This window comes from Myiozetetes cayanensis, unplaced genomic scaffold (genome assembly GCF_022539395.1).
Source record: "Myiozetetes cayanensis isolate MyiCay16 unplaced genomic scaffold, myiCay2020 scf17, whole genome shotgun sequence".
Classification (NCBI taxonomy): domain Eukaryota; kingdom Metazoa; phylum Chordata; class Aves; order Passeriformes; family Tyrannidae; genus Myiozetetes; species Myiozetetes cayanensis.
Genome location: NW_026087378.1, coordinates 675,130 through 701,655, shown reverse-complemented (window position 1 = coordinate 701,655; position 26,526 = coordinate 675,130). Strand labels below are relative to the sequence as shown.

The following is a 26,526-nucleotide window of genomic DNA, read 5'->3' as shown; positions in this document are numbered from 1 at the left end:
CGGCGTTTTTGGGGTGGGTTTCACGGGGTCGCGTGGCCGCTCCTCGAGCGCCTCCTGTTCCCGTGCAGCGACGCCAGCCTGAAGGACACCCTGTCAGACTCCGACTCCGACATGGGCAGCACGGAGCAGCTGGACCAGGGCAGCACGGACACCTTGGCCAACGGCTGCAGGGCGGACAGCGAGGCTGCCAAGAGGTTGGCCAAGCGCCTCTACAACCTCGAGGGCTTCAAGCGCTGCGACGTGGCACGGCAGCTCGGGAAAAAGTGAGCGGGGCCGGGGTGGGAGAGGGTGGCAGAGGGGGCAGCCTGGAGCACAGTGCTGGGGAGGGTCTGGGGAGCACTGGACACAGGCAGGGAGGGGCAAGCCTGGCTGCTGGATGGGGCTCTTGAAGATCTTTCTGGTTGAAACTGGCCCAGTGCCCTTAAAATAGGAATCCTGCAAGCTGCCTGAGATGTTGGGCATTAACTGCCACAAGCTTCCTGCCTCTGGTAAGGGCCCAGCAAGACTACAGCAATCCCCAGGATGAAGGTTTTAGGATCCAGACCTGGATTGTCACTGGTATCCCTGCCAGTCCCCAGGTTTTTCATGTCTGCACCCCAAAATCTTCCTGCTGCAGGGCCTCCCAACCCAGTCTGTTAGATGGCAGGAAGGGTTTGCTGGAGAGCAACACCCAGAGGTCCAAGCACTTCAGCTGGTAGATTTGCCTGAGTAGAGCAGAAGGGAAATAAAAAGTGTTTATTCAAATATTCAAAAGTGGGAGAGTTGCAGAGATTTCTAAGAGACAGAGTAACAGTAATGAGTGTGGCAGTACCAGATTATTTTAGGATGCCAGTGGGTGTGAAGGCACCAATCCCCATCATCCTTTGCCTGGATCAGATATAACCCATGTTGCTGGGATTTTTTTTTGTCCTTGAAATGTCTCCCTCCTGCCCAGATCAGCAGAACACACCTTGTACCTCAGTGAATAACCACCCTTTCAGTACCAAGGATGGCCTGTGACTCCCAGCTTAGTCCTGGGACAGAAGGAGCCCAGGAATGGTCTCCTCTAGAGGCTCTTTGTATCACCTGGCAGCATCCCCATCCTTCCCTTTTGCTGTGGTTCTTGTAGCAGGTGCATTGCTGGTTGCTGCTGCCTCAGGTCTAACATCCTTCTCCTTTCTTTCAAATTTGCCATGACAGCTCATTGAATTGGGGGGGAAGTTCCAAGCAATGGGTCTCTGAGTCTATTCCTTTGCTTGTTCCTGCCATCCTCGCTCACCCCTGCAACCCTCACACCTGGGGAGGGTGTTGGGTGACCCACATTTGGGAATTCACACAGCCTTTGAAATAAAAGTTTCGCTTTGATCAGCTGGGTTTTGACATCTGAACCATTTCCTGGCGTGAGACCTGAACAGAGCTGTGGGCTCTGGTTATGGAGCAGGGAAGGGAGAAGAATGAAGATAGGTGTGTGTTAAGTTGGTCTTTCTCACCTAAATCAATGTAAAACAAACCTATAGTGGTGGGAGCAGGGTAAGTTGAAGTGATGCTTTGAGACCAGCACCGTGTAGGAGGGCTGTGCAAAAAGTGAAATCTCATTTTAAAGCTATTTAGCTTGTTTTATGCCCTTTTTTACTTCGTGATCATTGACAATTTTCTCAAAAACAACAAAACAAAACACCAAAAGTAAAATAAACCAAAGCTAAAAACATTCATCATTGTCAAACAAGCAGAAAAGGCCTGATGAAGGTCTACAGAGCTCGTCTTACCTTTCACCTCAGTTTGTTGGAGGTCTGTGTGGCAGGGCCACCAGCCAGAGGATGCCAGGCATGTCCCCATGGGAAATGCCTTGCAGGGCCACCAGCCAGAGGATGGCAGGAATATCCCCATGGGAAATGCCTTGAAAGGCCACCATCCAAAGGATGGCAGGAATGTCCCCATGGGAAATGCCTTCTTGTTCTTGTGGGAATGTCTCTGTGGTGTCTGAGCTGCATGGTGGAAGTGTCACCCATTCCTGCAGGGAGGGCTGGGACTGGCACAGAGAGAGAGGAGGTCAAATCCTGGATAAGGAGACCAGAGCAAACACCTCAGACCAGCTTAGTGTGGGCCATGTCTTGCCCTGGCCACTGTTGGCATCCCATGGCCTGGGATGTTAAGTGGCTCTGGAGCTCAGGGAGAAGATTCCCAACAATGTCACTGCCCCCTGGCTAGACATTTGTGGCTTCCTGGGGGCTGGCTGCCTTCAGGTGACCTGTGATACTGTCTGGTTCCCTCAGCAGAGCCAGCAGTCCCAGCCTGGAGCTTCTCCAAGCAGAGAGGGACCAAGGGGGGCACACAGGAAGGCGTGATGGGCACCCAGGCTGGGGACTACTGGCACCACAGCAGCTGGCCCAGACCCCTTGTCCTGGGATTCACAAATTCCCTGTGGAGTCCTGGCCTTCAGCAAGACCCACTTACTGAGCTGAGCCTGGGCTGCCTCGATGGGAGCATGGGGAGAAGGGGAGCTCCCACCCACCTTCAGCCTGCCTGGTCTAGTTAGAAATGTAAATTAAGGTGTAGCTCCATGTGTAGGCCATGGGAACATCTCAAAAGCAGTTCAACCCACCCAAAATCTGTGCTGGGTATAGACATGCCAAGTCTTGTTGCTTTAGGGAGCCTTAGGCAAGGCCATTCTTTCAAGCTCAGCTTGCGAGTAAGTGTGGGAGTCAGACACTGCTCTCCCCTGCTGGTGGCTGCGGTGCTGCAGCACGTGGCAGCTGGTGGTCTGTGCCCAGGGTGCCCAAGCAGCTTCCCAGGACACCTGGTAAAGGAATGCTCAAACAGAAGGACTCAGAGAATCATGGAAAGAATCATAGAGAGGCTTGGGTTAGAAGGGACCTTAAAGCTCATCCAGTTCCAGCCCCCTGCCATGGACAGGGACACCTTATACCAGACCAGGTTGCTCCAAGCCCCGTCCAACCTGGCCTTGAACACTTCCAGGGATGGGACAGCCACAGCTTCTCTGGGCAACCTGTGCCAGGGCCTCCCCACCCTCACAGGGAAGGATTTCTTCCCTATATCTAATCTAAATCCACCCTCTGGCAGTGGGAAGCCATTCCCCCTTGTCCTGTCACTCCATGTCCTTGTCCACAGTCCATCTCCAGCTCTCCTGGAGCCCCTTTAGGCCCAGGAAGGGGCTCTCAGGTCTCAGAGAGAACACCCCAGACTGAACCCCCCAGCTCTCCCAGCCTGGCTCTGTGGCAGAGGGGCTCCAGCCCTCAGAGCATCTTTGTGGTCTCCTCTGGACCTGCTCCAACAGATCCACACCTTTCTTGTGCTGAGGACCCCAGACCTGGACACAACACTCCAGCTGTGGTCTCACAAGGGCAGAGTAGAAGGGGAAAATCCTTTACTCCTAAGAGACTAAAACAGCCCCTGTGAGGGGCTGGCTGGGGGCAGGGAGAGCACTGTCTGGTTCCCAGCACAAGCACAGCCAATGCATGAGATCTTCTGCAGGCTCAGAGCTCAGAGGATCCCTGGGGAGGTCTGGATCTTGCTCACCCTTTGCCACAGGGGTGACATCTCCTTTCACAAACACTTGGTCACCTTCTGCTGGGAAGTTCCAGGACAAGTGGAGAAGTCTCCCTGGGAAGCTGGCAGGAATCTGCACACCAGGGGCTGTGACTCTGCTTTAGGTGAATGCTTTGGCCGTGGGTCCGTGAGGTCCTTCCCATAGCTAGCAATCCCAAAATGACAGGATTGTTTTATTGAGTGTGAGGCCTTGTGGCTCTGTACAGCTTCGAAACAGTCTCCTGCACAACCCCCAGCATCAATATTTATCTCCTGCCTCTCAAAACTCAGGCTGGGACTCTCCCCTGGAGCTGTCCTGCTGCTCTGCCCGACCCTGCTGTGCGCTGTGCATCCACGCCAGAGGCTTTGCATCATCCACCTCGCAGCAGAGATGAGATAATGCCGTAGGAAAAGCAATGAATTCTGCTTTAACACATCTTGGCATGAACTTGGATGTGGAATCCTCAGCAAAACACTTTTCATTTCGTGGGGAGAAGGAAAAGGAATTGTGTATGGTGAAGGCTGAGCATATTGAGATCATGTCCGATTTCTTGCCCCCTATCATTGATTGCTCTTGCACTTCCATGGAGCTGTGCAGATAGAGGAGCTCAACAGGCCCCATTCTGGCTCTAAAGACAGCACATCTCCAAGCATCCTTCAAAAACCTGGCAGGGGAATGGTTTCTGGAGGAGCATTCAGGGATGAGCTGGGCCAAGACTTGGCTGAGCCCTCCTGCTCCAGCTTCCAGCAGCATCCACCTGCCAGGGGAGCAAGGTGCTGTGGTGAGAGCGTGGGATGGGAGCCCGCGTGGAGTGGAGAGCAGGAATGTTGCAGTGGGAGGAGGGGACACATCCAGCAATGGGAGAGAAGTAGGTGTTGGATGAGCGCAGGACATCCTTATGGCCTCCTCCTCCTCCTCGTGGATGGTTTGGAAGGAGGCTCTACCTGGCCAGCAGCACCACCAGAGGGGTGCAGCAGGGGAGGTGCCTCTCGTTTTCAGGTGTCTGGGGCTGCCTGCAGGCATGTTACTGTCCTTTTTAAGCCCAGAGAAAGTCCCCCTGGGTCTGGGTTCATGTCTGCATTGTCTTGCTGGGATTGGGCTGGCCAGGAGGCAGCAGTCTGCTGCTCCTCTTGTGGACAGTGTCTTCTTCCCTGATGAAAGGGCTTACTACTCCCTCTTTAATTACAGCAATGAATTTAGCAAGTTGGTAGCAGAGGAGTATCTCAGCTTCTTTGACTTCACTGGCCTGACCCTTGACAAGGCACTCAGGTGAGCTGGGCTCTGGGGTGGATGGAGCAGGGCAGTGGGGATTCCTCCCGGCTTCCCAGCACCGTGGGGGCCTCCCATGTGATAGGAGCAGGCACTGGGGGGAGCTCCAGGCTGTCATTTGGTTTGGTGTCATCTTTGGTGCTGCCACCAAAAGTGCACTTCAAGGGGAGGGTCCCCAACCTGCTCCCCCATGATGGAGAGCAGTTTTCCCAGGAATCCCATCCCATACAAAATCAGAGCAGGTGGGAGAAACTTCTCCCATTGGGATGGGCAACCCATCCTGGTGCCATCGAGCCAGGGGTGGGTCAGACCTCAGCTGGCAGCGCTTCCCTGCACAGCTCAGCGCTGGCTCCAGAGCCCCCCTCGCATCCCACCTGCAGGGCCTGGGGGAGGATAAAGGACCCCCTTCCCATCTCCCTCCTGAGCATGGACACTGCCCAGCAGACTGATCCATGAGGTCTCTAAGCATCCCTTTCTTCCTGCAGGACGTTCTTGAAGGCATTCCCGCTGATGGGAGAGACGCAGGAGCGGGAGCGGGTGCTGATCCATTTCTCCCGGCGGTACTGCCAGTGCAACCCCGAGGAGAGCACGTCTGAAGGTACAGATCCCTGTCCCTGGGATCCTGCCCTGGCTGTTATCCCTGTCCCTGGGAGGGACTGGGAATGCTGGGTGCTGACACTGAGTGGAAGACCTTTCCATGTGGATTGAGGAAAGCTGTTGGCCTGCCCCACGCAGGATTTGTGTTCCCCACATCTCCAGCTGTAACACAAGAATAGCACAGCTGGGTAAAATTCTGGGCTCGCTGCAGCTGCAGGTTTTCTGAGCTACTTTCAGCCTCTCCACGTTATTTTTTAAGTGGATACAGTTTCTTCTGACATTTTTAGGTTAATGGTTGGACTCGATGACCTTAGAGGTCTTTTCCAGCCTCAACGATTCTACACTTTTGCCATCCCTGGAAGTGTTCAGAAGATGTGGCACGTGGAGATACGGTTTAGTGATGAACACAGTGGTGCTGGGTCAGCAGCTGGACCTGATGGTCTTAGAGGTCTTTTGGTTCCATGATTCTGTGGGAAAGGTTATTCCTGGTGCACACACAGACACACCCCCAGACATGAGCATGCCCACGTTTGCACTTACATAAGTGCCTCTACACACCTGCTAAGAGGCATCTGGAAATGCCCCCCCTCCGTGGGTGGAATCAGGCTGCTGCCCTGCTCTCAGCTGCCAGTTATTCCCCCTCCATCCCCTCCCCATGCAGTACCCCAGCTGTGCTCAGACCTCCTGCTTATCTCTACTTCGCAGGCTTCCCAAAGGGCAGCAGTACCTCGTGCCACAGGAACCCTCCAGTCCCTCTGCTAGGCTAACTAACTGGACTCTCACTGTTCTCAAAATAGAATGATCTGTTTGCTTTTGTCAGTGCTATCCCAACAAAATATAGCTTTGGGTTTCATTTCCCTACATTTGTGTGATGTTTTTCCCCCAGGATGAACTTCCCAGGGAGGAGTCCTGCACCTGGAGACATTAAACTTCAGGTGACATTAGACTGCAGGTTGCATTTTCAGCAGCAGTCCCCAGCTGAAACATCCCACATGCCAAGTTCTGACTCCTCTCCAACACTTCCCCCTGGAAGTGATCCCTGTTTCATCCACCTCCCAACCCTACAGATGAGGGCCATGGGACCTAAATACCACATCCAGTCATTTTCTGAACACCTCCAGGGATGGGGACTCCACCACTTACCTGGGCAGTCCCTTCCAATGTTTAATCACCCCTTCAGTGAAGAAATTCTTCCTGACTGTCCAGTCTGGACCTCTCCTGGCACATCTTGACGTCGTTTCCTCTTGTCATCTTGCTTGTTGCTGGGAGGAGGGGCCAACCCTGGTTTTACTCCCAGAGAGTGGTGTCTTGTTGTTCCTTTCCTGTGCTGATGAAGCCCAGACATGGAAGAACTACATGGTTGTGTCGTGGCTCTCAGCTGTGTGAGCTGAGAGGAAAAGTGAGTGCAACTGAACCAAGGAAGAGTGAGAGAATGGCAGGTTTTGGGACAGCAGCTCCACCTTGGGGCCATGTGGGACATGATTTACCTGACCAAAGTTATATAGTAATGCCTAATGTCAACCCAGAACCTCCCACAGAGACTTAAACAGTGCTTAAAAAGAGCTTGGCCTTGAGCATGGAGTGCTCAGGACTTGTCACTGTTCCATACAGCCCCAAGAGTGTAGAGACTGCCAGATTCTGGTGGCCAAAGACCTCAGGACAAACCCCTGAGGCCACCATGATCAACTGCAGCAAACCAGCTCTGTTTGCCAGGGTCTCTGCCCCATCTGCAGTGACATCAGGACAAAATGGAAATCATGGAATCATGGAAGGGTTTGAAAGGACCTTAAAGGTGGTCTAGTTCATGGAAATGGAGTAAGACTTACTAGAAAGTCTGGTCTTTAGAAAGCTATTGGCAAAACTGCTTTAAAGGCAGTTTCCTGGTGATTGCTTCAGGAAAAGGAAGAGTTTGAGGGAGGAGAGGGTGACTTTGTATTTTTTTTAAACTGTCTTACATGGTTGAATGAAACAGGTATTATTTAAGGTCCCCAGCCGTAGCAACTGGCCTTGGTTCTGCAATAGGTGGGCTGCCAAGACAGCAAACACCAAAACTGCCTGGGAAGGGGAGTAACCAGCCATAGCTGTGTGACTGTTGTGTGTTTCAGATGGGATTCACACCCTCACCTGTGCCCTGATGCTGCTAAACACAGACCTGCACGGCCATGTAAGTAGTCCTTGCAGATGTATCCATCCTTTATCCCTTCTCGGTGCAGGGCTCTCTTCCCTCATGCTCAATGTGTTGCTGAAAAATTGAGATAGGTTGGCAGAGAGTCCTTGACCTGCTCCAGGGGTAATTTTGGGTGCCAGGCCCGGACCTAGGCACAGTCCACACCCAAGTGTCACTCCACACTCAAGCCAAAGGCCTATGTCCTGCTGAGAGCAGTTATCCTAGAGAGGGACAGGCAGTGCAGCTTTCTCCCCAGGACCTGTTGCACACATCAGCCCTGCCCCAGGACCTCTCACTGGGGTCTTCCCCACCATTCTCTGTTGGTCTGGGAACAGCAGCACCACTTGTGCTGCAGCTTCTCGTGCTGCACACACCTGAGGCTCTCCTTGTCCCAGAAACTGCTGCAAGGGGGTCAGTTGTTTCACACAGGTCTAGATTTCATCTTTCCTTCCCAAAACATGAAATAAGTCCCAGCTGTTCCTTTTCCCCAAGATGTAATAGGAGATTTTCATACCAGAGGGGCCTCCAGACAAAGAGAACTATGAGCAGAGCTCAGTGCCCAGAAGAGTGGCTGGAGAAGAGCAGAAGCTGTGAGATCTCTCACCACCTTTTAGAGGCTCTTTCTGGTGGAGTAGGTTGGATTCGTTCTTAAAAGGTCAACCAGAATGTGTAGAGCAGAGGAGAGCGGGAGGAAAAATAGCTGCAGAAAGGAGATTAGACCTGTCCAAGGGGACAGCACGGGGACACTGTGCACCTTTGGAGACCCACTCCCAGCCACAGCTCTGGGAGTGGACCCTGTGCCCTGCTCAGAGCTGAGGTCGAAGGACTATGCTCCCTTTCCAGGGGTAGAGGGGCTCCTCAACTCTCATGTTAAGTACCTTCTTTCATTGCCCCTCTGAGAGCTCAGACCTGGAGCTGCAGAGTCCCCAAGGTGGAGGGGACATGGAAGGGAGCAGGGGAGGAGTTTGTTACAGCAGCCTGAGCAGTGTGGAACCTGCACACCCCTTTTCTGCCCCACAAACCCAGGATTTTCAAGGTCATTGTCAGGCTCCTCTTCTGCCTCCAGCTGGTAACCCTTTGCTGTCCATCTGCACAGGCTTGCCCTGATTTTCCTTCATTAGCCTGTAGTGAGAGCACAGAAGGCCATAACTCACCTCTCTTTGTTTCACTTTTGAGGGGAGCCTTTTTCTGTTGGGGGTGCGAAGAGGACACTACATGAATGCTCTTCACCCCTGAGGGCAAAGGTGCAAAGACCCCCAACTCCACCAGGGCCATCCTGAGGATCCACCTGGGAGACCCTTCCCATAACTGCAGCACAGATATTGCCCTCATGGCAGTGGCAAAGTGTCAACACAGCAGCCAGTGAAGGGAGTTGCTGGTTTTTGCAGGGGGATCCTGTCCAGATGTGCAGTGTGACATCCTTTCCAGATGTGGCCTGCACCAAGCTGCCTGCCTGCAGCTGCCATGGCCTCACCCTCTGGGAACAGGGAGCTATGACCAGTGTCATCCTGGCCACTGGGTCCATTCCCATCCCCATGTCTGCATTCATCCTTCAGCCAAAGCGGTTGGAGCCAAGAAAATATTTCCAACCAAGAATTTCCATTGTGGCAGAAGGCAAACTGTGTGACTTCAGTCCAAAATAATCTTATTTAGTCTAGGGTTTTTTAAGGAAAAAACAAATCCAAGATATGTCTCTGGGAAGACAGACATTATTGAAAAAAAACCTACCTAAACCTCCAAAACCTTGCCATTTCTATTTTTCATTGACAAGCTGGCTAAGAGACCTGGTAAGAAGAAATGTTCTCATGATACCTAGGCAAAGAAAAAATAACTTCCTTTTGACCAGCTGTGGAAATGCCTGAGCTTTTCTTTGAAAAAAAAATCTTCTCTTTATTTTTCTGCATGTGTAACATTAATTTCTTCTTCTCCTTTTCCTCTTTTTTTTTTATTTTTTTTTTTTTAAATTTCCTTCTGCTCCTGGAACCTCTCTTTCTGCTCTTTAACCCTTTACCAGGTGGTAAGTGCAGTCATTCTAGTGTTTTGCTTTGAAGCACTGGCATTTGACTTGTGTTTGTTTTTTTTTTTCTTTTTCTGTGTTAAAAACAGTAAGGGTTTTTGTTTGTGTGGATTCCTAAGTGATTGTGCAATGTTCTTCCCTTAGCAAGCCATTAGCAGCTGATATGCATCCCATGAAATGCTCCCGGTGTAAAACAACCTCCATGAACGGCTGTATACCTGGGAATGTGACTTGATCTGCCGGCCCTTCTTGTTAAGGACGCTGCCATGATATTCCATATCACCTTTAATTTTGTTTCCTTTTTTCAACCCTGTGTGTGTGTGTGTGTGTGTTGCAGTGTTTTCCGGTGCATTGCCAGAGTGGGAAGCTCCTCTGGGTAGGAAAGGGGGTTGATGTGTGTCTGTAAAGGGGCAGTTCCCCACAGCAGTGCCCCTGGAATGCTCCAGTTCAGCATTCCAGCGGTGACCGTGACACACCCCCTGAATCCTCACCCCAAATCCTCACCCCGAATCCGGGCCTGAAGGTAACGAGACTGGCTCTAAAACAGGAGATTTGCACCTACCCTCAGTACTGTTGATTTTCTGCCACAGGTGCACTCAGACCCTGTTTCCAAACTGCCCAGAAAACTTGCTGTCTTTAAACTGAGACATTCCCCATTCCTGGAAGCACCTGGAGTTGGTGTGGAAAGCCAGCAGTCACTAAACATTCCAAGCCTTGCAGTATAATCCACGTTGTTGCAAACCTCTGCCTTGCTCTGCTGGTGCTGTTTGAGCTCCAGGAGATCTGATGGCAAAGTAAGAACTGCCCTGCCCCATCTCTGCCCCGTGGAGGCACAGCTTTGGGATGTCTCCTTCTCCACTGACAGTGTTTTCCTTCCTGGCTGTGAAAGGACAGTGACAAATCAACGCTTGTGCATCATCAGCACTCATGGGGGCATTTTGGTACTTCAGCAAAGCCCAGCTTCTGGAGTCATATTGAGATTTGCTCAAAAAGCAGGCCAGCAGCTCTCATGGTCACCAGACAAAGCTTGACATGGGATCCTGGGCAGCTCCTGACTCAGCATGTCCATCGTCAATCTTACAAACCCTGTGATCCCCCCTTTAGGCCAAGTTCACGGGTTGGTGTTGGCATTTCTGCTGTGTTAGTGGCACTAAGAGAGCTGACTGGTTTCTCACACTTTGCTGCATGGCCTGGAGCAAGCAAAGGTGGGACAAAGTTCTTTCCTGCCCGGGGGACATATCAGAAATAGTAGCTACGTGTGGTTGTGAAACAGCCTCTCTTGTTCTGTTGCTGGTAAGTGACTGATGTACCATTAAATAAAAGCAGAACGCCCCCATCTATGTCAGGCTGGACAGGAACGAAGCTCTGCCTACTCAGAGGTCTCAGTTCACCAAGAGATGTAGAACACCCGAGCCCTGAGTTTTGAGGTGTGCAGACACATTCCCCTGGGGACTGTGTCCCCTTGTGATGACCTTGCTGCATCTGAACATGCTGTGTAAGAAGACATCCCCCTGTAACCTCAGAGTGGCCCTTTCCAGGGTTTTCCTGGGATCCCCCATACTTGCTAAATGCTGTTGCAGTGTTTGAAAGCTCAGGCAGTCCCCGGTGCTGATGCTGTTGATAATGAGGCACTTGTGATCACGTTTCCTTGCAAGTGTTGATCAACAGAAGCTGCAAAGTCTTTGTCCTGGGGTGATTTTTTTTTGTTCTCTCTGCTCAGATGGTGTTGATGTGGAGGCACTTGCAGGGTTTTGTGTTTGAGTGGCTGGCTCCTGCCCACTTCTCAAAGCAGCAAGTGTTGGGAAGTGTTTAAATATTGCTGACATGAGGTTTTATTGCATCAGGGCCACCCCAGCATCCTGTGCTGACAGCCAGCCTCAGTCCTGCCCCTGACCCTGCAGTCCTTCAACCAGTTTGCCCAACAAGGTGATGCCCAGTATTCCCATCCTTGCTGGACCTTTCTCATCACCTGTTCTGGTTGTCAGGGAAAGGGCATATTTTGAATTAGCTGGGTTTCCACAGTGTGGCTGCTGTCTCAGGTGAGCTCAGAGATGGTCTTGCATCAGACAAAGAGGCAAATCACAGAATAAAAGGAAGCCATCCCTTGGGATGAAGGTATGTCCCAGACACATATGTGAGAACCCCAAAACAGGGCCTGTGAGGCTGGTAACTTGTGTTATCTCGCTGTATCCACTCACTTCCAAAAATTTGCTGGCCTCTGCATTCAGTGCTGTATCACCACAGCAAGATCTCTTTTGGCAGAAAGACCAGTGCTGTGCACTCTGCTTCCCTGCCTCAGGGCAAGGGTGGGAGTAGTCACCTTCTCTCCCTAAATTTGGTGCCCCAAGGTCTCAGACAGCACACCTGCCTCCCCCCATAAACTTCCCTCCTCATGGACGTTCCTTGCTGCATTTTTTAATGTTCTCTTTCGCCCTCCTTCCTCTCTCCATCCACACAAGATGGATTTCTCCTTTTCTTTTTCGTGTCTGAAATTCATGTCCAGCGAGCACACAAATCTCTCTTCCCTCTGCTGAGATCCCAGCACGTCTGCAAGGCTTCCAGAGCTCCCCTGCAGCCCATGTGCCCTCTGAACCCTGGCTGGCAGCAGCCTCTGGCTGATGGGGGCCATGGGGCTCCCCATGGTGGCTGAGCTGTGTTGTGCCAACCACGTCTCCAGGCACTGCAGATTTGTAACAGTGCTTTCTTCTTCTTTTTCTTGATCTCTCAAGGGTGCCAGCTCATCTGGAGCTGGCACCAGCAGGAGGCATAATTAGGAGTATCAGACAGAGCTGCTCAAAGGCAGCACTTGGCTCCCCGTGTAGCCCAAGAGTGTTTGCACACACAGATGACAGGTGGAGGGGGGCCATGGGGAGCTAATCCCAAGGCCTCACTCTTTCCTGATGTTTTCTTTTGGGGAGGAGCCTCCAGGCCATCTGCAGTGCACATCTGTGGGCAGGTTTGTGGTGTCAGTCTCTCTCAAGACAAACAAAGAAAAGCAAAATGCCCCTATCGGTGCAGCTGGACAGGAATGAAATTCTTCCTACCGAAAGGTCCCAGTTCAGCAAGAGATGTGGAACATCTGAGCCCTGAGTTTTGAGGTGTGCAGACACATTCCACTGAGCATTATGTGCCCATGGGATGGCCTTGCTGAATCCAGCAGGTGACCTGCTGTGTAAGAAGACATCCCACAGAGTGTCTTGCCCTGCAGGGCACCTCCTGTATCATCTGCTGCAGCTTCATCCCCTGCCAGTGACCCACTGAGGTCCTTCCTCTCCCTCAGTGGGCCCCTAAGCAGGACTCTGGCTGCTGTTCTTGGCCATCTTCCCAGGTCCTTCTGGATGGGCACCCTGTCCATACCTGGATGTGAAGCACACCCAGTGTCAGGATGCTGTTGGGATCCTTAGGACCACTGGTGTGAACTGTCCACTCCATGTAGTGACACCCAGGGTCTGCCCTTCACATGCTGCAGGGTGTGATATGACATGGCACTGCAGACATCCACCTTTCCTTTGTGTCATCAGACTCCTTTCTTCAAAGCCTGCAATTCCCACTGACTCCTCCACACCTCTGCTCCAGCCCTTTGGAGAGGTGGGATTGCAGGGGAGGCTTGGGAAAAGGGCTGCCTGCCTCAACCCTTGCAGGCTGAGAAGGGACTCACCTGGCTATGGTGAAGGGTAAAGGGTTTGGGAAGGCAGATGCCACAGGTGATGAAACCATGATGACCTGGAAGCTTCAGCACCAAATACCCTTGGCATTAGCTGGTGGTGAGTGTGTTCCAGGTTGTGAGATTCTCCCCGTGCATGTGTGCTGCCCTCTCACACCACTGCAACTCAAGTTCATGCAGTACCATCTGGACCATCTCTTTTTGTAACAGCAGTGGAAAATAACATTCTCCATGAAGGATCAGCACTCCCTTGCCTGGTGCTGGCTGTCTCAGGTGCTGGCACTGCATGCTCACACAATTTCACACACAGCAGCCTTGGAGCCCCATCCAAGCGTTGCCATTTCAACAGAGTGCTTGCTTGGAGTTTTGAGACACAGCCCTTGTGCCAGGACCAGCCTGGATCACTTAGGAAGCCTGGAGCAAGAGCTGGAGAGGCTATTTTCAGGTGTCTCATCCCCACCATTAAAAAAGAGGTCATCTGAAACATTTGGCTGCTGGCATGAGCAAATAAAGCAAAGAGCCCAATAGAAAATCAGATTAGAAGCCCTTTCAGCTCTGAGCTCTTGGGACAAACCCAGGCTTTCAGCACCACATGTTAAAACTGTTCTTTGAAAGGGACTGATTAAAGTCAGAACTCTCCACAAGATTAATGAGCTGCTTCTTTGCCTTACAGAACATTGGCAAGAAGATGTCGTGCCAGCAGTTCATAGCGAACCTGGACGGGCTGAACGACGGGAAGGACTTCGCAAAGGATTTGCTGAAGGTAACGTGTTATAAATAGACAGTGGGATGCTGTCATTGTTATTGCAGTGCCACCTAGTCCTGCTGGGACACCCTGAGCCCTTCAATCAGCATTTTCCAGTGCACAGTTTTTTCAGGAGAAGAATTATAACCCCCATGGATGTCTCTGCTAAGAGATCTGTTCCCTGGTGGTGTTTTGTCCGGATTTGTGGCATATCTGCCCTCAGAGCATGCCAGGGGCCCTTTTCCTCCCAGCAGCTCTGTGATACACACAGAACAAGGTACCTCCCACTCCCAAATATGACCATCCAGCACTGATACTTCATTTTCATGTAATTAGATGCAGTGTTCCAACACAGCTAGTGCAGTACCATGAGATACTGGTTAAACGCCCCAAAAGTGAGTATTTTCACCCTATCCCACCCCTCCAAGTGGTCAGGGCCACCTCCACAATCTGCTGTCCTAGCCCATTCCAGCTTCTTTTCCAGTGCCCCAGGGAAGCCACCAGAATTTTGCATAGGAAGAACTGGAAAAGCTGATCCCAAAGTCACTCATCCCTCCTCTGATTCTCAGTTCAAGCCTCCACTAGTGAAGACATCAGAGGTGTCGTGGCATATCCCTGAGTCTTCTACCATCTTGTGTAGGCCAGGAGTCACTCAGGATTAGGTGCAGCAGCCCAGAATGAGGGAAAAATCTCATAAAGAAGCTCTTGAGCAAGGTGGCTTGCCAGACCCCCCTGCTGCTGACGTGCCCAGTCCAATACCCAGCATGGCACACAGACAGAAAGGGGTCTAGCAGGACAGCAGTTGTCCTGGTCATTGGTGAATGCCTCTCCAGGACAGTTCAACCAGGAAGGGATCTCTCCAGGCACACAGGCAGAGTGTGGAGGAGGAGATGATCTCACAGCCAGACATGACTTCCACAAGAGACACAGCTAATTCCATGTTCTTGTTTCAGACACTGTATAACTCCATCAAGAATGAGAAGCTGGAGTGGGCCATGTAAGTATATGCTAAGCATTTGAGAGATAGTGGCTGGCAGGTCCTAAGTCATGTTTTCAGTCCCAGAATATTTCCTGCCAACCCCTTAAGCACTGAATTGCCCTCTGTAGACAAATGGAGTTTATTTATGGCTTCAACACAAAATAAGTTGGGGAGGTTGGTGACAGTCTGTGGATCCATGATCTAAAGGAAGGGAATGCCCTCTTTGTTTACCATTACACAAGTAAAATGCTGGTCCCTCTCCAGGTGCTTCAGAAGCCTTTGCACAAGGAAAAGGTTCCTTTGGTTACTGAGACTTTCCACCTCTTCCACATCGGTTTGGGTTTTTTTCTGGAAATAGAGAATCACTCAGGAGGGAAGGGACCTTGTGATACCACCAGGCCAGCTCCCTCCTCAAAGTATGGTCAACTCTGAATTCAGACCAGGACACTCAGAGCTTTGTTCAGTTTAATCCTGAAAACCTCCAAGGACAGAGAACCCACAACCCCCTGGATCAACAAACCAATACTTAACTATTCTGAGAGTGGCATTGTTTTCTTGTCTCTGTTGTTTTGCCTTATGCCCGCTGACTCTTGTCCTTCTGCCACACACCACAGTGAAGAGCCTGGCTTTGTCCTCTCAATAACCCCCTCACACGGGCAGGGCTGCCTGGAGCTCCTCCAAATCCACCTCTTCTCTGGGCTGAGCAAGTCCAGTTCCTCAGTCACCTCTTACACAGCCCTCAGGCTCCTTGATGGCCTCAGCTGAACTCTCTCCACCTTGTTGGTGTTCTTTCCTGAGCTGGGGGCCGGCACTGTTTGCTGTACCACGATAGGATGCAACGAGCACAGAGCAGGGGATCACTTCTCTCCGCCTCCTCACTGTGCCGCTGTTACACAGCCCAGGGTGCTCTTGGCCTCTGTTTCTGCCAGAATACACTGGCTGGCTCCTGCTCACCCTGCTGTTCACCCAGAGCCCCGGTGAAGTCCTGGGGTGCTCCTGGCCCTCTCAGCTGTGGCCCTGTACCTCTGCTTTTTATGTCATTCCACAAAGTCAATGAGATGCACTTTGTCTTCTCCTCCAGATGAAACAAGCCTGGAAACAGCTGGCATGGTGCCTCCCATCACAGGTTCACACAGCACCTTCCTCAGCCCTTGTTCCCCTGCTCTACCACTCACCCCTGCCCAGAGCAGAGCCAGGACCCTCAGTGAGACCCCCAGCCCCAGTGTCTTCTCATTGCTGCTGATGAAAAGCCCATAACAGACCTGGCATCCTAAGCTAACACTGTGGACATTCCCTTTCCCTTTCTCTCTTTCCCTTTTTCTCTTTCCCCTCTACCTCTTTCCTTCTCCTTCTTTCCCTTTCCCTTTCCCTTTCCTCCCCTCCCCTCCTCTCCTCTTTAATCTCAGACCCCTCTTGTCATGGGACTGAACAGGACCTTCTGTGCCTTTAACCCCATCACCTGCTCTCTCCCTCATATTATCTTGAGCAGAAAAGCATCTGGAGCTGCTTTGATCCTCCCTCCCTCCCCACCTGCCTGGGTCACGCTTTGCAGAGCAGGAACCCCCATCAGCACCCCGATGGCAGTGGCTGGTGTCTCCTTCCGCAGCCAGCCCTGGGGAAGGCAGAAGTTTCTTAGCGGGTCAGGTACCACCGGTTTCCCTTTAAAGCCCGTCTTTCCCGTCACCTGCGCGTGGGCTCTGTCGCGAGAGGGAGCTCCGAGCTCCGCAGCCGCAGCCGGCGGGATGGTTTATGTAAGGGGAGTTCAGCAGGAGTGCATCCATCTGCCGCTGGATGCGGGCTCTGGTTACACAACGCCCGCCAGCACAGCTCCCTGCTCGGGCACATCCCAGGGATGTCACCCCCCGCCACCACCGCCCGCGTCCCGCTGCAGCATCCAGCCCCCTCCTTCCCTCCTCCACCCACCCCACCGTATCCCTGCAACCCCTCACTCACCCCACACCAGCCTGGGATCGAGACCCCTCAGCTCCTCAAGTGCTGAGAGATGCTTCCCGATATGGGATACCTGGGGCAGAAACTCCCTGGCATGAGGTGCCCGGGTCAGAGACTCCCTGGCAGGGGATTCCTGGTTTTTTCTTGGACATCTGGCACTGAGTCACAGCCGTGCACAGGCAGGACCCTCTCCTCCCTGCTTGCCTCTGCCTTCTGTCCTTGTCCATCCCAGGAAGGAAATGCCCTTGACCACAAATCCCACCAGACAGGCAGGTGTGTGACCATCAGCCCAGCAGCACGAAGGACTCTGAGGGGTCCCTCTGGTGCAGCCTAAAGAACTGAGCCCTACTAACTCCCCACCCAGATGTAGTGTCTGGGCTCTGCCTAAGCCCCAGGACTCCTGTAGGTGCTGAGGGCTGAGAAATCATCCTTCTCTTCCACAAAGTGTCTGATGCTTTGGCCACCTGCTTGTGCAGGGGGGCAGTGTGGTGTTCTACTGCTCACATCCCAGCCAGTGGATTCACCTCTGGGTCACTCCTCAGCTGTGGTTTGGTCCCAGTCTGATCTCAACCTAACGTGACCACATAAGGCATTTAGACATTGACATTTGTCACACAGGGCAGAAAGTCTCTGTTTGCTCTTCCTCCTTGTCCCAGGGACACTGGGAGCTATCACTTCCCACACAAGTTCTAGTTCCTATGTGCCAGAGTAGGTTTTACTCCAGACAGGAAGAGACAGGCTTGATGGAGTCAGTAACACTTTGCTAAGATGCCCAACTCTTGATGTTCGAGGTCCAGGACCAGGAGATCTGTGAGGAGAAGCAGTTTTTATGGAAATGACCAGCATTTCTTCCTCTTTGCCAGCTCACCCTGAGGACACAAATGGGGAGCTGACGCATAACCTGTTCCAGGGATTGTCTTTTTTTGGTCAAGTGGCTCATCTCCCTAATGTCTGCTGAGCTTTTGTTCCTCAGAGCTGCAGAGGACATTCCTAAAGGTCCTTCAGTATCTAAGAGGCCGCAGGTGCTGCCTCTCAGCAGTTGAGAAATGCTGGTAATACCTGGATTTCAGCAAAAGCTCTCCTTAAGCTCTGGTTTTAGGGCACAGAATCAGAGACTCTCCCTGTGAAATGCCTGTTGTCCTCAGCATGGGGTGTCTGTAGTTTCCTGGTGTTCAGACAAGCCCCCATCCTCTCACCCATGTTGAGTAACCTCACAGTGGGACCTCTGGGTTATTTGTCACCCACACTCCTCCCAGCTCAGACCACCACCACTGGCACTGTGTGCATTGTCCCTGCATCTCCTTTCTTTTTCTTTCCCTGACCCACCCCACGTCTTCTCCACTCAGTCTCTTCTCTGATTTTGTTTCCAAGCGATGAGGACGAGTTGAGGAAATCCCTCTCGGAGCTGGTAGATGACAAATTCGGAGCCAGTGCGAAGAAAGTGACGAGGATTGTTGACAGCAGCAACCCCTTCCTGGACATCCCCCAGGCGCTGAACGCCGTCACCTACAAGCATGGGGTCCTCACCCGCAAAACCCACGCAGACATGGATGGGAAGAGAAGTACGTGTTAATGGGACAGGGGGAGAGGTTTTCCCTGCCCTTCTCCCTGGCATGTCCTCACTACATCCCAGGGAATGCAAGAGAGACACCCTAAAGAGCCAGGATGCAGGGAAAGGAGGGTGTTTTGAGGCGTTTGTAGACATGAATGTTTTCAGGAGGCCTCAGTCTTCCCTTCTCACTAAGGAATCTAACAGCCTACCCCACACAGACAGATCTGCTCTTCCATCCTGTTCATGGGCATATTCCCAATCCCACTCTGTGAGCAATGAGGTCAGGATGTCCTCCCCAGCCCTGGTCTTGGGGACAGTCTGGTCTGCCAGGCCTTGCTCCTGTCCATATCCTGCCATGTGCTGGCTGGGGCACAGAACACCCCACAGCTCTGCTGTCAGCATGTGGGGTTACAGGCAAGGTAAAGGAAAAGATATTTGGGAGCTGTTAATGAGCTGAGATTAATTAAACTTTAGATAATCCCTTTTGCTAATTGATGTGATTGGCCCAATCACTGCAGCCAATTTAAAGTCTTCAGATGAGATTACCACCAAAGGTCTCCCTTGCTTCCAGCACTTCCCTAATATCCCGTGCTTGGAGGATCAGCTGTCTTGTGGTGATGTTTATGGCTCCCCTTGCCTTCCACCCCTCTCCAGCTTCCAGAAAGCTGTCTGTCCCCAAGTCCATCAAGCTGGCTGGTGGCAATGCTCCCTCCTCAGTGTCAGAGAAGCTGCTTACCCAGGGGTACAGCTGCCCAACTGCCCAGAAGCAGGGGAGTCTCAGGGGATGTCTCTGCTCCACAAGCATTTAGTCCAAGGAGCACAAACCCGGACTTAGAGGAGCAGAGACTTCCTGCAGGTGTCCAGTGGTGCCCCTGGACCAGCTCATCTCTGGTGTTGACCTGCTTTGTTCCTGCTGGGAGGCTGCAGAGCCCAGCTACTGTCTCTCAAACACATCCCTGCAGACAAGCCACTCGTCAGCAAAAGCTTGGAGGTGTATGAGGTCTGGGCACCACTGTGTGCCTGTGGTGGGTCAGGAGAAGGGTTGGGTTTGCCAGGAAGGTCAGGCAGCACCAGCAGGAGCAGACATGTACAATTAAATATTCTTCCTCTTTTAGCTCCCAGAGGAAGAAGAGGTTGGAAGAAATTTTATGCTGTGCTTAAAGGGACCGTCCTTTATTTACAAAAGGTAACCATGGGGGGTTATCCCCTTTGCTGTCTCGTGCTGTCTCCAAAGCAGTCCTGCTGTCCTAAGCAGGAGACTCACTAATGATTTGGATGCAGGACTGGAAGGGGTACTAAGTAAGTTTGCCCACACTAAACTGGGAGGAGCTGTTGAGTCCCTCAAGGGCAGAGAGGCCCTGCAGAGAGACCTTGATAAATCAGAGATGGATTCACCAGCCATATGAAGTTCAGCAAGGGGAAGTGCTGGATTCTGCCCCTGGGATGGGGCAACACTGGATGTATGGACAGACTGGGAATGAGAGGGTGGAAAGCAGCGCTGGGAAAGGGCCCTGGAGGTCCTGGTCAATGGCCAGTGGGACAGTCAGCAGTGCCTTGGCAGCCAGGAGGGCCAACCCTGTCCTGGGACACATCAGGGAGGGGATTGTCCCACTCTGCTCTCTGTGGCCTCACCTTGGGTTCTGGGGGCAGTTTTGGGCACCACAATATCAGAAAGGTCTAAAGCTGTTGGAGAGCATCCAAAGGAGGGACATGAGGATGGGGAAGGGTCTGGAGGGAGCAACTGAGGTCACTTGGCTTGTTCAGCTGGAGAAGAGGAGACTGGTGAGGTCAGACCTCCCAGGGTTTGCAGCTTCCCTACAAGAAGCAGCAGAGGGGCAGCTCTGATCTCTGTTCCCTGTGACCAGGACCTGAGGGAACAGCTGAGGCTGTGTCAGCAGAGAGTTAGGCTGGATATCAGGGAAGAGCTCTTCGCCCAGAGGGTGGTTGGCACTGAACAGGCTCCCCAGGGCAGTGGGCACAGCCCTAAGGCTGCCAGAGCTGAAGGAGCATTTGGATGACACCCTGAGGTGGGATTGTTGGGACTGGCCTATGCAGGACCAGGAGTTGGACTTGGATAATTCTTGTGGGTCCCTTCCAGCTGGGGATATGCTGTGATTCCATGATTTTATGTTTAAAGTTTATATTCTTCTTCATGACCTTCCTGATCTGGGTCCTTCCATGGGCTGCTGAGTGATACTTTCTGCCTCTCTTCATCTCTGTTCATTGTGTAGCCACCTCTAGTCAACACAAGCACAAATCCCAGGTCCTCATGGAAACCAGAGTCACTGTGGAATAGCTTCCCTGCATGCTGTAGGGATGCTAGGAGGGTTTGCTGGAAAGTATTCCACGGGAAAATCCGAGGAGACCGGATAGAGGCTCACTTGACTGTGAATCCCAAGCCAGCCCAGGATGCCAAATGTCTGCTCATAATGCAACAGCATAACCCACTGAACTAGGTCTGAACCACCTGAGCAGCACATGCCGAGCAGTAACCCATGAACTCACCTTGCTGGAGCAGCACTCCCCATGGGCAGATGCTCCTGCCTATTGCAGCATCATCTCCACAGCAATGAGAGTAAACAAACAGTGGATTATATAAGAAAGGCAGAAAGATCCTCGGGGCAGCACGGAATTATGACTCAGAGCTCGTAGCACACCCCAAAGATTCCCGTGTTTTGCCAGGTCCTATGGCAGATGTCGAAAAGCCAGTGGAAATCTGGCAGCAGCGGATGGTAACTTGCAGTGTGGGTTGCTCTTAGCACAGTGGGGTGTTCAGAGCCCTGCCACTCTCTCCTGCAGCTGAGGGAGAGCCCAGATCTAATCCAGCCCTTCAAGTCAGCAGCACTCTTCTCACATCTCGGTCCTTGTCTCATTACAAATCCTCACCTGGAGGCCACCAAAGAGCCCTTTTGCTGACCACAGGTGATGCTTGAGGATTTGACTTGTACAGAGCTACCATCAGCGTTTAATTTTATGACAGTTTTTATATGGAAAAAAAAATTTCAATGGTTGCAGAAAGCTTTTGGATCTAAATGGATTTTTCACCAAGGACTTCTCTTGGGATGAGTCAGTTGAGAGGGTAAATATTTCCTCTTGAGTGGAAGAAGAGGGGCAGGCATTGATGTCTTCTCTGTGGTGACCAGTGACAGGACTTGAGGGAATGACCTGAAGCTGTGCCAGGGCAGGGTTAGGTTGGATCTCAGGAAAAGGTTCTTCCCTCAGAGGGTGGTTGGACACTGAACAGGCTCCCCAAAGCAGTGGGCACAGCACCAAGGCTGCCAGAGCTCCAGGAGTGCTTGGACAATATTCTCAGGTGTGACTCTTGGGTATGGTCCTGTGCAGGTCCAGGAGTTGGACTCGATGATCCATGTGGGTCCCTTCCAACTTGGGATATTCTGTGATTCTGTGATTGGGAACGAAATACACTTCCAGAATGGAATTTTCTTCCATTCTGGATCAAAATCCAGTTTCCTGAAGATTTTCTTGACTGCTTGTACAGCAGCAGGAGGAGCCATGATGCTGACACTGAGTGTCATTGCTGCTCCTGGGGCAGAGGGGTTGGAGTTTCTTCACTGTTTCAAGGCTTGCAGCAACATCCACCCATCAATATAGTTCATTATGTTAGTCCAAGGTGTTCAGGATTTAAAAGAGAGTGAGGATGAGGCTGACATGGCAGTTAGAAGAACAATGTTCTTATCTCAGTGACCTTCAGGAGCAAATGGTTAAGACTGAGGCCTTTCTTTACAGACAAGGACTGAAAAAGCAAAACACCTACGATTTGTTTAGGTAATGAAAGTGTCTGATAAATAACAGCCATGGCTGATGTGTAATTAGCAGGAGGGACCAGAGTTGCCAAGGGTGCCCCAAGGGAGCTACATTTGGAACAACAACAAAAATAAAGCTAAGGAATGTTTGGGCAAAGGATTTGGGCAAAGAGGGGTTTCCAGACTCTGTTATAGTCCTCTTTGGGGGATTCCTTGGGATGGGCTTGGCTGTAGACAGTGTCTACCAGGCTTGCAGAGACAGAACAGAAGGATGAGGCCATGAAGACAAAGTCTTTTCCCTGTCATTTCCAAGCATTCCCAAAGCTATGAGAGTGGATAAACCTCCACCTGCCCTGTGGAGTCCTGGTGCCATTTCTTGCCCCTGGGGTGGTTTGCAGAGCAAAGGAGTTGCACAATACAGAAGGAAGTGGTGTGCCAGCCTCCAGGATCTGAGCAGAAGATGCCTGCAGATAAACATAAGGTAGAACCTGGCTTGAGCACAAATCACTGGGAAAAGATTTTCTGGTGTGAGGATAGAGGAGAAAGTACCTGCCTGCAGACCCACCTGGCTCATGGAGCACAGGTTCAGCCTGTTCCACTTTTTTTCTCAGACCAAATCAAGGATCTGGGCTTTAATAGTAAATTCCCATGAGTTTCATAGGAAACTCTCCTACATTTGATTTTGAGGAGCAAGTTGAGTATAAATAAGAGTGAGAGAGAGAGGGAAAGGGGTGCGGGGGGGAAGGAGGGCCTGGGAAGGTAAATAAAAAGAGGAAGAGCCAGACAGAGAGGTGGACATAAAACAGGCAGAAGGGTGGGTGAACAGGTAGAAGTGGGTCTGACAGAAACAATTCAGGCAGGAGCCATGAATCTGCTGGTGAGGAGATGTCACGTGTCACTGACGTGCCGGTGTTAATTGCTGGATCAGCATGTTGGAGCACAGTCTGCTGGAGCAATTGCTGGATCCCCTAAAGGGCTGCAGCACATTTCTTGAGGAAGCAATGCAGGTTTGGGAGCAGGGCACACCTCTCCTGTGCACTAATCTGCTCTGGGCACTGACTCACTCCATGGCCTTTGGCAACTTACTTCACCTCTGTGAAATGGGGATAATAACCCTTAATCACCACGCGTGGAGGGGTGTTGAGAAGAATGATGGAGAGCCTGTAAAGCATGAGGTGCTTTTATACAGAGGTACTGGAAAGGGTGCAGGTCTTCCCTCAGGTTCTGCCCTTGCAGTCCCCAACCACGAGGGGGTTCCCAGCAAAGCCCTGAGCCACAGATGCTGTTGCAGGCAGGCCCTTGCCAAGACAGTGCTCCTTGGAGAGCCAAGTCCTTGTCAAGTCTGGAAAGTGCACAGGGGTTAGTATTCCTTATTAAATGGTTTGTTTAGGCTGGTAGATGTGAGGTGAAGAAAAGGAAAAAGAGGAGAAGCCACTCACAAGCCCGACCATGAGGAATCTCTGCTGCTCCATGTCCATATTCCCAGCGCTGCCCAGGGCTGGTTCTGAGGCCAGAGGAGGGGATTGCAGACACACTGAGGCTCTCTCACCACATCTGGGTGCCCTACAAAGGCAGGGACAAGATGTAGGGGCCTTTTCATGACAAAACAAGCTTTGAGATTACTGGTGGATCTCCCACCACCTGCTCACAGGGGTGGGCAGCAGGGCACAGTGGCCCAAAGCCTCCAGGAGCAGCACCATGGCCAAAGCTGAGCCCAGGCTGGGGGGTGGTCGTGCGTGTTTAAGCAGAGCCTTGGTGCAGCAGGGAAGGCACGTGAGTGGGGAATCTGGCTACACCACCAGCATCAGGAGCTGAAAGGAAATTTAGAGGGATTCTGAAACAAAGTGTGCGCACCTGGGATCAATTCCTGCAGGGGGTATCCCCAAAAACAGACCCTGGAAAGTGCTGAGCCCAACTATCCTACACCTGGAGATGCAAGGGTTGGGTGGCTAAGGGTAACTGGAATGATTAGCACAACATTCCTTTGCCCATTTCCCAGTGACAAGTACCTGTGAGAATGGTGCAGGACACATATGACAAAAATTCTCGAGCCCCTGATAGCAAAACAACCTCTTTGCCAAGAAATGTATGGCAGGATAACACCATGGAATGAGGTTAGTGATACAATATAATGGACAAAACATTGCCTGAAGTTCCTCCAAACATGATATCACTTATGTTTTAGTACAGATCAGTTTCTTTGAGAGTTAAACTGAAATCACTTCACTGGAAGTGTTTCTGTTAATGTTATGTTTTTGGACACATCTCTTGCTCAGCAGCAGTTTATGCACACACTCGAACTTACATCAAAGCTCAGAAAGAGTATGAGGCAAAATACAGAGAAGCTGCTGGAGACTTCAGAGTAGAGCTGATGTGATTTGTTGAAGGGCAAGGGATTATTCTCCAGGGAGAGGCTACATGGAGTAGGTTACAGTGTGGTGTAAGTGCTGGGCACTGTGGTGGCTTCAGACATGTGAGGCATCAGGCAAGCCTTAGGGATGTCTGTGGATGGAGCAGTTTAAGAGCAACACAGACATCCCTCAGCATCATCAGCCATCCACACCATCATGACCACCACAGCACAGGCACTGGGATGAGCCTCCTGGAAGGGTCAGCCCATGCACTGACCTCCAGCACTTTGCACTCCTGCAAACAGGGAGGCAGAAAGTGGAGAGAACGCTCTTCATTCAACCTCCCTCTGATTTACTGGGCCCAGCATTGGAAAAGAAGATTTGGCTTTTCCTTACATAAACACTGAAGCCTGAGAGCCTGAAATCCATAAAACAATACCTGATGATTCCATTCAGAGTGAGGATCTGCTTTAGTCAAAGAACTTTGCAGCTGTGGCAGGTTCTTCTTGTCATATGTCTTTAAGCCGAGTTATTTGTGCTGTATTTTCAGAAAGCTTATCTTGAAATTAGAGATCATGGGCAGAACAGTCAGATTTGTTCAGATCCAGAGAGCTTCAGCCTTGGAAAAACATCCTGAATTGGGGGATCTCTACAATTATGGAGGCCTGAGCAGCAATGTCATCCTCAGACAAGTATTTCTCTCCATGTGGGGGAACACATTAGGTCCTCCCAAAGCAAAGCATTTGTTTTTCTTTGCTGCAAGGCTAACAGCCCATTCCTCTGGCTACTGAAATCCTTTATACTGCCCACCTGAAGACTCACCCAAACACAGGGTGCCTGCAGCACCCAGCCTTCCTCTGCTGGAAAGCCAGGGCTATTCTTTGGGGTTCACCAAGCCCAGAAATCCCTGCCTGACATTTCTGGGTGGCCACATGGAATTTTTTTTTTTTCACAATGCCAAGTTTCAAATGCTGATGAACACAGTATGGCAACCACTCTCCTGGATGGGATGATTGCTTCAGAAAAGGAGGGAAGAAAGGCTTCAGAAGCTTATCTCCCATCAGTGAGCCACATCCATGGGCTGGGAAGTGCTGGTGCTCTGAAGAGCAACCTTTCTGACCCTACACCAGAGAACAGCCTCACTGACCATGGTAACCACCTGCAGCATGTCTCTTCCTGAACAGCTGGATTTGTATCACCAGGACACAGGAGAAAACCATCTTTTTGCAAATCTACAGAACAAACCGAGGTCTGGCTTGAAAGCTGAGGAAGGGCTGGGACAGATAGACCACCACCAGACAGAGCTGCCCTGGTGCTGACAACCAAGGGCAGTCAAGGAAAGCAAACCATAGAGCACAGTAGTCCTGTGGCACTGTAACCTTCCAGGGCAAGGCAGGCCCTTCCATGGGCACCCTGTCCTGCCGTGCTCAGGGTGGTGGCGTGGCGCTTTGCTTTAGCCAGGCCAGGTTCTCTTATGTCACCTGTCCATGTGTGTATCCCTCCATCTGCCCATCCTTCCATCCCACCATCCAGCTGGGCCAGCTGTTGAGCTGGCAGGGGTGCAGAGTGAGAGAAAGGGTACTGTTTTAAGTGGCCATGAGCTCAGTCACTGGGAAAGCAAAAGGCAAACACAGGATTGACCGGACTCCGCTTTTTCCCAAAGAGTGCTGTGCCAAGGTCATACTTGCAGGATTCCATGTTCGGTGTTTTCTACCTTGTTATAAAATATGCACATATATAGTTATTGCCTAATTCCCTACTTGTGTGAAATTGTCCTTCAGTGGAGAAAGCAAAGCAGAATCCAGGGAATGCTGCTGCAATTTGCAGGTGCCAGGATAATGAATTACAGGGGAGACTGGGCCGAGGGGGCACTAAAGGAAGACCAAGAGTGGTTCAGGTGAGCCACACTCAGTCTGGCAACTGCCCATCAAACCCCACAGCTGTA

General features: G+C 51.5%; 1 protein-coding gene across 2 annotated transcripts in view; it reads left to right on the top strand.

Moving 5' to 3' along the window:
* PSD2 (pleckstrin and Sec7 domain containing 2) overlaps window positions 1-26,526 on the top strand; it is a 64,927-nt gene that overhangs the window by 32,129 nt on the left and 6,272 nt on the right. Inside the window, exons 4-11 of one of the 2 annotated variants that reach the window (XM_050312043.1) lie at window positions 69-263; window positions 4,715-4,795; window positions 5,281-5,393; window positions 7,498-7,558; window positions 13,913-14,003; window positions 14,939-14,982; window positions 18,286-18,476; window positions 19,582-19,652. In XM_050312043.1, the coding sequence (XP_050168000.1) occupies window positions 69-263; window positions 4,715-4,795; window positions 5,281-5,393; window positions 7,498-7,558; window positions 13,913-14,003; window positions 14,939-14,982; window positions 18,286-18,476; window positions 19,582-19,652 (847 nt within the window). The remainder of the gene's footprint in view (window positions 1-68; window positions 264-4,714; window positions 4,796-5,280; window positions 5,394-7,497; window positions 7,559-13,912; window positions 14,004-14,938; window positions 14,983-18,285; window positions 18,477-19,581; window positions 19,653-26,526) is intronic. The other variant, XM_050312044.1, reaches the window with a different exon arrangement.